This window comes from Sciurus carolinensis, chromosome 15, assembly GCF_902686445.1.
Source record: "Sciurus carolinensis chromosome 15, mSciCar1.2, whole genome shotgun sequence".
NCBI classification, from domain to species: domain Eukaryota; kingdom Metazoa; phylum Chordata; class Mammalia; order Rodentia; family Sciuridae; genus Sciurus; species Sciurus carolinensis.
In genome coordinates this window covers 8482969-8495112 of record NC_062227.1, presented here as the reverse complement: position 1 = coordinate 8495112, position 12144 = coordinate 8482969, and the positions used below count along the sequence as shown (strand labels likewise).

The following is a 12144-nucleotide window of genomic DNA, read 5'->3' as shown; positions in this document are numbered from 1 at the left end:
CCTCCCTAGACAGCACGACTGACTTAAGGATTAAACTGGACACTTTGTGAGTGTGATCTCTGCCACTGGCAATCAGGGCTATGGGAACGTAAGATCTCTGAATTATGACCCTTACCTCTTTCCTATTCCTAAAATTCCAAACTAAATGCATAAAAAACAAATATGAGAAAGGCTCAAGAGTTTTTAGAAGCACTGGGGAAGGAGGTGGTTGAGGAAGGTTTTGTAAGATTTAGCTTCAAACTTTGGGGGCCAAATTATTTCACAGGTTATGCTTCATACTGCAGTGCATCAGGAGGCATAATATGTTTGTCTCACTTTTAGTGACTCTAAAATTTATCAGTGGATTTCTGTGGTCACAGCCTGGGGTCTCTTAACACAAACTTTCCTCTCATCATTGAACCATGATTTCACTCAGAGAGGGTTATTGCTTGAATTCACTATTTCATTAGAGGCAATAAAATGATGAATTTCTATTTTTACCATTCTTTCCATGCTTATTAGCTGAAATTCCTTTGTAAAGAAATTTTGCTCACCAACTAGGGATATTTTGTTACTTGAAAAGGAAGGACACTTACTCATTTCTTTCCTTTAAAATGCTAGTCCGAATAAGTTAGTACCTACTGTTTTTTTACTTTATTATTTTGTTTTGAGGTTCCCTCTTTCTTTGGGGAATAAGCACATGCATGAGATCCATATAGTGAGCCACAGAATGGGGAAGGGCCAGTCTTGAACTTTTTTTTTAAATTTATTTTTATTGTAAACAAATGGGATACATGTTGTTTCTGTTTGTACATGGAGTAACAGCATACCATTTGCGTAATCATATATTTACATAGGGTAATGATGTTTGATTCATTCTGTTATTTTTTCCTCCCCCCCCCCACCCAGTCTTGAACTTTTTAGAACAACCCACTAATGCGGGAACTAACTCCCCTCAAAAGACCTCCATTAATTTCTCCAAAAGGGAAGGCTCCCAATGACCTAACTATCTCCCACTAGGCCCCACCTCTTAAAGATCCTACCAGCTCTTCAAATTACCACACAGGAGACCAATCCTCCAGGAAATGAATCCTTGGGGACAAACCAGTTAAATCTTAGCACAGTGCTTCTGGTTTTCAAATCACAGATAAGAAGATTTCCCCCCTTGCAGGGAATGATTCATGCTCCACCCAAGTGTATTTATAGCTTCATTTTTCACATTTCAATCTTTAATACAGTTGGAGTTTATTCTAGTTTATCATATGAGAAAAGGATACAATTTTATTTTAAGAATAAAAGCATTTTTTAAACAAATGTAAAACTTCAACTCCTAAATCATGAAGGCAGATTATAACTTTGACCATTTATGATTTGCACATCTATTTTTCTGTAGGAATATTCTTCCCGAACAAATTTGCAATGTTGAAGAGGATGGTGACTCAACCCTGGAACATCTTCATCTTGAAAACAACTATATTAAAACTAGAGAAATATCACCCTATGCATTTTCATGCATAAGATCATATTCAAGTGTTGTTCTCAAGCCACAAAAAGTCAAGTAATTCCAAGATTTCTTGTGACATTTATAAATTTAACTCATGTATTTGTTGTAACATTTGTCATTAATAAGAAATATAATCCTCAAGTTACACTCAATATCATTATGCTAGACAATTGGTTTGCCAAATCACAGATGAACAACCAAATGTACATAATGCAAAGGGTATAGTCTTCTAGTTTTATGGAAGGTGAAAACACTCAGTTTCCTACCTCTAGAAAGAAGCCACCTCACTAAAATATTGATGCTATGCATGCTATGCTAGATCAGGGGAGTTTGGAACAAAATTAGCAGTCCTTTACAGTTGGACTGACTCCTGCTATTAGCTGAGAACTCATCAAGTCCCTTTAAAAATTATGCATGTTATGGTTCAAGACCAAGAAACACACTTACAGGGGAAAAAAAAACAATTTATGAATTCTTTACTGTTCTGTTAAAATAATAATTTTAATTTCCGTAAGATCCTGTGCTATAATTACTGGTAAAAATACATCTCAGTATTGGGTTAGCTTTAGTTCCTTCTATTAATTATACATGTGAATTTAAAACACTATTGTAATGGTAACTTCCTGGTTTAGATCATAACCAATGTACTGTGGTTATGTACATTGTTAGCATTAAGGGAAGCTAGCTGAAGCATAAAATATGAACTCTATACTATTTTTGAAAGTTTTGTAAGTCTAAGTTTTTTTAAAGATAAAAAGTAGTATTTTAATATCACCTTCATTATTCTTCACTCAAGATTATGGAAAGAGGTAGAGTTTGCTAAAACTACAAAGTAGTTATTTTTGACTATACTCTTGTTAAATGTCAATCTAATGCATGTACTTTTTAAAACGTTTGCTCCACTGATCAAAGTTAGCACCTATCACTTTTGCTCTAATTTGCTGAAATGTATCCTTTTATTCAATTCACCTAAACACAAAGCTAATTAGTGTTTCTATTTACCATACCCTACCAAAACCATCTAATAAAGTTTTCATTACACAATGACCTTTTATCTTTGCATTGTTAAAATAATTTATAAGACATACATAGAAACTGTGTTAACTTTCATTGTTACCTCTCAGTATTGTATCTTGAAGCCAGATACCAGACTCAGAACTCAAGTTCTAGCCTTGGGCCCCCTTGAGCAGCTTCCTCTAATTTTTCAGGCTTTAATTATTTAATCTCTCTTTCTCTCTTATTTATTTAATCAATCACTTTCCCTCCGCCACTCTCTCTTTGGTAGTACAAGGGATTCAACCCAGAGTTGCTTCACCACTGAGTTACATCCCCAGCCCATTTTATTTTCAATATTTTAGGACAAGATCTCAATAAGTTGCCCATGCTGGCATCAAACTTGCAAAACCTCCTGCCTCTACCTCCCAGGTAGCTGGCATTATAGGCATGGAACACTGTGTTTGGTTTAATCTTTTAATAGTTTTCCCATCACCCCAGGAACCCTCTATCCCAGCTTTACAGGGTTATTATGAGAACCACAGAAAAATGTAAAGCATTTTGGAAAAATGACTTTAGTTATTATTATCAATATTTCGTGCAAAACTGAAAGTAACTAGCACATTCAACCAGTCTGACAATTTCATGGTTAACTTTCAAGGCATGAACATTTGATTTCCTCCATCTGAGCTAATGTTAATTCTAAACCTTTGTTTCTAAACATCTTTCCTTAATATCTAGGATTCTAAGAATTCAACATGAACAAGAATAATATATGAATATGACTGTTTGACTCAAGGGTAAAAGACTCACTGCAGGTAGTTAAGAACAAAAATAGAATCCTCTAGAAACAAAAAGTTGGGATTCATAATCAGTTTAGGAATATAGGAGTGTCACTAATTTAAACTGGCTGAGTTGAATTTAAGAGACAGATAAAAGCAAGAAGATAAACTTACATATCCATTTAATAAGAATCTTTGTGCAATATTTGCTACTTGACTATAAACATATTGACGTAAGTGGCTGAAGGCCATCTAAGCCATAAAAGGGACTCAAACTGAATAAGGTGAGTCAACTGAGTTGGCATTTTAGGATGACACAAATAGATTATCAAGCCATTCCTTTATTTCATTTCTTATTATGACTTTAATCAGCAGCATTTCAGATGCTGTTCTCTAGAGTGACAAATAGGACAGATGAGGTCTCTCCTCTCTGTTAGGGAAATAAGCAAGAAATCAAGTAAGCAGGAAAATGCTGTGAGGGAGTCACACAGGTGGCAATGCAAATAGGACACTAGGCCAGGCCTCCTCTGCTGGGCCTGGCGACACCCAAGGGTCTATAGAAACAACTGTTGGTACCTGAGGAGCAGGCACACTGTAGCCTGCTGTGTATGTCTCTTCCCAGCCCTACAAAGGCAGCAGAAACCCTGGGAGAGCCCCAAATCAGAACACCTGGATTGGAACTTTGCTCTTAAGTTGGAAGATTCATTTATTTCAACTGTTTTTATAGTTTTAAAAACATATCCAATATGGAACTTGTTCAGCTTTGAAATTTCATCAAGTTCTGAATGGGATGTTTTAATTCCAATAAAAACCAGTGATAAATGTCCTTATGGCAAACATTCTCCATGATATAAGCTGATAACGAACAGATGTTTGGTTTGGCCTCATAAATATACTGTAATTACTAACACATATATACACCAAGGAAGTCCTGGCCTAGCATGATCTAAAAATATTAATGGTGTGTCTCATCTCTGCATATGTATACAAGGTATGCACATTATATTTTAAATTTTAGATGTGGCTGACCATACATGTGAATATTTTTAAAACACTAAGATATGATAAAGTATAGGACATATGTAGCCTGGAATCATGAAGAAATAGTTATACCAGGAACAAGGAAACCTGAGAGCTCACCTGTTCTTCAGTGTCAAATTATGTAGTCATTTTACTGCTCTAGGATTCATCTGATTCAATTATAAAATAACGAGTCTGGAACACATCAGTGGTTTTCACACATGGCACACGGGGGGCTCTGCATTACTTGCTGACAAGGAAGTGAGTACACATCTTCCAAACTAGGCAGTTCTGCTCTTATCATAAAGTGTCAACTCCCCTCACCCTTTTTTTCTTCTTCAAACCAATGAACTGGGTACTACCTAAATGACATACCAGCTTTACATCTGTGGGGCGCATGTAGCCTTCCTCCTTCCCTTTCCCCAACTCAACCTACACTCGGGACAACCAAACTGGAGATCCTTGGCCTCAGGTAGGGGCTGCCTGTGGCTCCTTTGGAGCTCTAGCGAGCACAGAACAGAGTTAGCCCTGAGCAGATTGTTGACCTTCAGTCCTCGAGTGCCCCTTTTGAAGGGAGGGGCACAATGCTACACAGCTCACAGACCTACCTATGAAGCAGACAGGTGACAACGTTGGGCTCAGAATGTGCAGGTAGCACATGAGAGTGACAGGGAGTACGGGGCTGAGTCGGGACTCAACCTGCATCTTCTGACTCTGAAGTATGCACAATTCCTATCAGACTATGCTGTCTCCCTGGATGTTCGGACAAAAAGTCTGGGGAACCTGAGAGTGCTGCCCTGCCTGATAAAGCAACCCAGTCATGGCAGCTGATGCTCAATTAGAAAGCACATGGCATGTGATGTGGCAGGCGTTGCCAACACAGAGGTGAAAGCTATTCAAAGCCACCTCTCCTGAGATTCTGTTTTCAGATGGCACCATATACATCTTCTTAGAAGTCTCTGTCATTAAGTCAGTTAGTCAAGATGACTGCTTTCATTAAAATGGGAAAAAAAATACCCACAATGTTGTAGAGTTGAAAAATTGCATAAGCATAGCATTCTTTAGTCAGCATGGGTACTTCCACTTATTATCAGAGCAGGAAAACTATTCCCATTCACACATAATTATTCCAGTAACTCCCCCCACCCTCCCAGTGCTGGGGATCAAACCCAGGGCCTTGTGTATGCTAGGCAAGCACTCTATCACTGAGTTACATCCTGGGCCATAACTCTTTAATAATATGTTCGGTAAACCTTTGTATTCATTAGAAGGGTTAATAAATTATGATAATGTTTGTTTTAAGATTACTTTAGATTTGACAAGCATATGAAAATTTAAGCCACAAATTTTAAGGACATGGTTGAAGAAAAAATATATTACTGGCAGCACTCTCTGCTAAGCATAGTGCTATAGGCAAATATGTTTCCCCTGAATTGACAAACTTAAGGGTAAGAAAGGATGCCTGTGATATAACATGGGATATAATTAGCATTAACTCATACAACATACACATGCAGTTCAGAGAAGAAAAGGTCAACAGGTCTGAGCTGGGCCTGGAGACAGAAGGTGAGTCAACCGAGGGCAAGAGATGAGGAAGCACAAGCATACCTTAGATCTGGGCTCACTAATTAACAGGAACAAGTAGCAAGGGGAGGGCTATTAATCCCAGGCAGAAGTGTAGCATGCCACCAAAACACCCTGAAGGGGGACGTGTCCTAGGAAAGCAGTGGTGTAAGGAAGGGAAAAAGATAACCAACCACTGCAAAAATCCAGAACACCCAGCAACTTGGGAGGCTGAGGCAGGTTGAAGGTCAGTCTCAGAAACTTAAAAATAGCTCAGTGGTAAAGTGCCCCAGTACAAAAAAAAAAAAAAAAAAAAAAAAAAGTCAGAAACAGAGTGAGTGGGAACCTACACAGCACATACACAAGAAGGACTCCAAAGGAATTGAAGTAAATAGTTGTTTGACCAAATAAGGGACACACAGAGGAGAAGTTACCAGAGAGGGCAGCTAAACCAAGCCTTATGATACTGCTGGGAAACTGGGGAAAAGAGCCATTTGCAAGAACACACCCACTGAACCTGAAGTGTCATGGTGGGTTTAGGCCAATGATGGGAGGATGGTAAAGACAGGAAGGCACAGGGTAGAACCAAAGCCAGGCTAGGACACATGCCTGAAGGACCTGTGAACAAAAGGGCAGCTGACCCTCACTTCAAGGGGGCAAGGGATAGGGACAAAGAAGCAAAGTTCACCACTGTCTACATGACTTAAGCCCTGGACCTCCCAGAGTCAGCTACCAGGCTTGGGAAGAGCTGTGCCTAAAATCTAGTTCCTCAGAAAGTCTCCCCAGGCACTTGATGTCTACATCACCACCAGGGACAGATCTGTACATATTAGTTAGGTCTGTATTGATTATCTGGTAGTACTAGTTAGGTATTGATTATTTTTATGTATATGTGGGTGTTGTAGAGTAGCTGGAGAGAGGGGGACACCTTGCTTCTCCAAAAAGACCATAAAACTTAGGAGAACAGAGAAAATTGATTTCTTGGACCCTTGCATTCTTTGCTAAAATGGTTGTTGAATCAAGAGTTCCATCTCGCTGTTTCCCAGGGTAAATTGGACCCAACTCATAAGTTGTCCAAAGTTGATATTAGCACTAAACCTAAATAGAACACAAATAAATTTGTAAAACTTTAGGATTTTCAAAGGACAAATGAGACACTAAATGGAAAAAGATTTATACAGGATCATAAAATTAACTATGAATAATTTCTCCTATTAATATTTCCTGACACGGACATGAGAAAGCAGAGTGTACTTTTTTTTTAATGTACTGGGGATTGAACCCCAGGGTGCTTTACCACTGATCCACGTGCCCAGTCCTTTTTATTTTTTATTTTGAGACAGGGTCTTGCTAAGTTGCCGGGGGTCTCACTAAGTTGCTAAGGTTGGCTTCAAACATTCAATCCTCTTGCCTCAGTCTACCATGTCTCTGGGATTACAGGCGTGTGACACCACACCCAGCCAGATTATAGTTTTGAACAAATAAGTAATGCTTTGACAACTGGTAATACTTAGTAATCGATCTGGCTATTGTGCATAATAGCAACATTGACTATATCCTTCCAAAGCCATCATTTAAACAAAATACCATGAATTACTATGTTCCTGAGATGCTGACATAATAAAATACTCAAATTCTGCTGTTTAAGTGAAATCTCAAGAGTGGGATAAAACCTATAAGATATCAATTCCATCTTTCTCTTAGAGAAAGAGTAGAAACTTTCCTCACAGAAGTACTTACAAACTCAGAAGACTGAACTAAGATCCTTGATCAACCTAAAATTCAAAAATATTATAAGTACCAAGCCCACAAGTGTCAGTCTAGCTCTAACCTAATACCAGATGACCATCAGCCCTAGAAGATTGTGGAGTGTAGAGATTCATCTCTTATAGTTAAACAAAAATAAGTATTATGGTTCTGAACTGGAATTAGTATTAGCCATGGACCTGGCCAAGTGGCTTAGTCTGGGTATCAGTGTCCTTGTCCACAAAATTGGGAAAACCTCAGTGTCTCACAGATGATGGAATAATTAACAAGATGATTTCCTGAGGAAGTGCTGGGCGTAAGGTAGACATGACAAACATTTGATCAATAAGCTTATCCTGTAGATGGATCCCTCCCTGAGAAATAACCTAAGTGAATCTCCAAGTGTCTCTTGCTGGTTTCCATCACAAGTCTGCACTGACAAACCCAGTCTTTCAAGAGTTCATGTAGCAAACTTTGAACAGGGGGTTCCTGACAAGTTTGTTCCTTTCCAGTTTCACTACTCGCCCTCTGACCACGTTAAATCCCATCCAGAGAACCAAAGGGACTTGTAAAAGATTTTCAGAGAAAGGAAAATCCACTAGAACTATTCCTGCATTATATAAGTTTGATTCTACATGTATCAAATTGGGCTTTCACATGTTACATGTCTTTGCTTTGACTTGAACAGGAACATAGGGACTAAAATCCCTACTAGAATTCAGTCTGTCACATGCTGTTGTTTGCAAAGGGGTGAATGTTTCTAATGTAGTAAGTAGAAGTCCATGATTACACAGCTAAAACATAAAAGCACAACTATTTCTTCTATGAAGTTGCGTTTCCTTTTCTACATGAAAACTGATCGTTAAAACTTACACTCGAGTTTATTTTTTCCTTTGCATAAAATGTGAAGAATGTGAACTCCACACCAGGGAAAGCAGGATTGTATTAAAAATAACATGTGACTACACTAAATGCTGTATTAGTTTGGAAAAGAAAAGGAATACATCATGTTATTAAAATGTCCTGGTTTGTTTCTAAGTAACAGAATCTCTGCGGTCAAATAAACTTCCATTAAACTATCAGCTGATATAAGCAAATCGTTTTGTAAGATGAGATCTGAAGATTTATTCTACATAAATTGAGAATCACATTTACAATCACCAGAATTTATATGGGAACCATTTGAAGGCCAATTCAACCAATACTGTAAAACCCAGAAAATAAAAGAATGCTTTATAAATTCTAAGTCTATTCTAGGGCAGTAGTTCTAACTATTTGAAGGACAGACCCTTTTAACAATATGACAAAAGCTACGATGGACCCTCTCTGCAGAAAAATATACACATGAAAACACTCTGCATGTACCAAAAGATTTATAAAATCTTCCTATAAATCCTCTAGGGATTCCTGTGCCCAAAATAAGAATTCCTGTCTAATCAATACCTTAATTAACGTAAAATAAATTTTACCATTAAGTATTTTACCAGAGTAAGGATAAATCAAAGGGTTAAAATTAAGGCAAACTGCCTTATTTGCTTTACTTTCTTTTTGCATTTATTCCATTTGTTTACTAATATTTTCGAGGCTACAGAAAAGTTTAAAGAATATAATGAGCATCTAAATACCCGTTACCTATATTCATCAATGATACCGTCAATTCATTTAATCTCTCTCCTTCTGTATACACATTTGTTCACCCATCCATCCTTCTACATACTTGCATCCACCCACTTGTATACTTGTAAGCCTAACTGTATCTGTTCATCCATTCACCCATCATCAGGTGACAGATCTAGACCATTTGAATGTATGTTGCAGACATCCTAATACTTCAGTATGAATCACCTAAGAACAAGGATATTTTCCTCACACAACCATAAGACAATTATCAAATTCTCTCAAGTGACCAAATCCAAGAATTTTTATACTGATTCAGTATTATCTAATATACAATACCTGTTCAGATCTCAGTTGCCCCAATAAAGTTCTACGCTATTAAGTATGAAGTTCAAGATGTAATAAAGGTTTATAGACCTGTTGGTCATTTCTCTAAGGAGCCCTGATTCCTTCCAGGGGGAAAGAGTATCTCGAAACACAGATCTGGAAGCTATATATGTTTATTACCCCTCAGGTCCTCTCAGTTCAAAGAGTAGGAAATTTTATTTGAACCATTACTTATACCAATTCCTCAAAGCCAACTGACTTTTGAGACATTCTTTAAAAAAATTTGACATCCATACAATATAATAAATTAAAGTATGTAAATCCTTTTGTCATTTATAAATTCAACTAAATTCACATTAAACGATCCTTTATGGCAATAATTCATTTTTCATAACTGGATTCCTCAAGTAAGATGACAAGGGACAGCTCCACCTTTTCACCTTGCAGACTTCGGTTCATGAAAGCGCAGGGAAGCAGAGCTTCCCATGTGCTCAGAGAACTGCCACACAGGATCATATGTTCCAAACACATCTACAGGCTGATATTGCCTATGGTTCATGATCTACAGTATAAAGTAAATTCACTGTAAACCCAAGTGCCTAGTCTATGACGAGGGACACGTGAATATGAAAACAACCCATGAAATCTTAACCATCCATTCTTTCATGGAAGTTTTTGTGCAAAAGCCTTTGCTATGCAAATTTACATAAACATTCTTAGAGTGGCATTTTGCATGGTATATCTCCTTGCAGCCTTCATCCAACAGTGAGGTTCCTCAAACTTTCATCTTACTCTATGATAATGAGTGTGTAAGAAAATGTCCCTGTTCTTAGGTGATTCCTACCAACTACTGAATTATTAGGATGTCTGCAAGTTCCTTCCCCAAACTCAAACCATTTATTGGATGAATTGATGAATGGACAGTTTTCCTTGCAGCTACTACTACAAGAAAATGTTATGCAAACCATTCCAACTCCATTAGAAGGTGAGGGGCCACAACATACTGGCTAATTAACATCAGAAAACACAAATCACTGATAGGCACTGTGTCTGTTCACAGCCCACCGCTATCACACACAGTTCCAACAGTGTCTGCCTCACCCATTAAATTTTTTACTTGCATGATGGTTTCTAAGGTCCTTCCCTGTTGTGATTTGTATTTTGTATTTTGATCACTGCTGTTTATGTCTAGACCACAGAAGGTCTGGACAGAGTCTTAGAAATCATATGTGACCTTGGCATTAATTTATTTTTATCTTCACCATGGCTGCAATATACAGGGCCAGAAAAGAAATTTGCATTTAAGTTCCTTTTATGGCAATCAATATTTCTGTTCATAAAGTGTCAGTATGGAGACTATTACTTTCTTTCTCAGTTATTCTTGTTTGCAATATAATACACAGATTACTCAAGACTTCTAAAGATACTCGTTTTTTCTTTTCTGTCATACACGGCACTTGTAATCAAAATACTGTGTACTAATTAAAGATACTGCCATATAATTAGTTTTTCAATAGTTAGGCCAAGGCCCCATGAGGTAAAAACAGCAAACATGTAGAAAAGAGGTCCCCTCCATAGGACCCATACAGGAGATCTCACAATGCTTAGGCAAGAAGAAGTACACTGCTGTGTCTGGAATAATGACCTGGAAAAAGGTGGCAGGGAAAGTTTAACCCAGTCCTTGTCTGCTATGCCACATCTGGCAGAGGTGAAGTGTGGCTTTCCACAATACAGCCCCAAGACAGGGAAGGGTGGCCCCCGACCATACCTACCACACCGTCTGCAGAGTGAACAGAGTGAACGAGTCAAGCTATCAGCCCTCACCAGCATCAGACTCCAGGGCCTATTTCTTTCCCTGAAACTCTGATCTAAGATTAAAGTGAGATACCAGAGGAAGACTAGCTTAAGGCTCACAGTGCGAAGAAGAGAAAGCAGCCCTAACACACTTTTAGAAACATCTTACAGCAACTGCCTCCATCTCTCTAGACTGAGAGGAGTGGACTCGGGTGGGTGATGTGGACATAGTGTGAGCAAAGAAGTGAAAACATATGTCCCCTGAGGGGAGGAGACTGAGATCCAGAAAATTGTTACCATATAAAAATAGGAACCACATAATGGCAAAACTTGATTTCTCAAGAGGAGTGGAAATCTTAAAAATTTTAAGTATAGCAATTCCCACCTAATAAAAATACACACATGACCCACAAATGATACATTAAAAAGTTCACAGCAGTTATTCAGTAGGTAATTAACCCAGAATATATAAATAATTTGTGGTATATTCGTGGGATAGAATACTATGCAGTAATGAGAATGAATGAACCACTTATAACCACAATGACACGGGAGGCTCTCAAAAACAATGCTGAATGAAAAAGGCTAGATATAAGCAAGAACACAGAGAATGGCTCTGTGATTCCACTTACATAAAGTTCAGGTGCCGAAGTTAGGCAGGAGCTTCCTTCCCTCCACCCCTTTTTTCTTTTTGGTGGAATTAGGGATTGAACCCAGAGGTACTTTATCTCTGAGTTACACCCCCGTCCCTATTTTAAATTTTTGAGACAGGGTTTCACCAAGTTGTCGAGGCTGGTCTTAAATTTGCAATCCTCCTAC

The 12144-nt window shown here is 38.1% G+C and overlaps 2 protein-coding genes across 5 annotated transcripts in view; one reads left to right on the top strand and one right to left on the bottom strand.

Annotated features, from left to right (window-relative positions):
* Ecm2 (extracellular matrix protein 2) overlaps window positions 1-2531 on the top strand; it is a 31948-nt gene extending 29417 nt beyond the window's left edge. For all 4 annotated transcript variants that reach the window (XM_047526103.1, XM_047526102.1, XM_047526101.1 and 1 more), the window contains one exon: window positions 1373-2531. In XM_047526103.1, the coding sequence (XP_047382059.1) occupies window positions 1373-1541 (169 nt within the window). In that variant the 3' untranslated portion in view covers window positions 1542-2531. The remainder of the gene's footprint in view (window positions 1-1372) is intronic.
* The window catches only part of Cenpp (centromere protein P), a 248764-nt gene that overhangs the window by 89321 nt on the left and 147299 nt on the right, over window positions 1-12144 (bottom strand). The window lies entirely within an intron of this gene.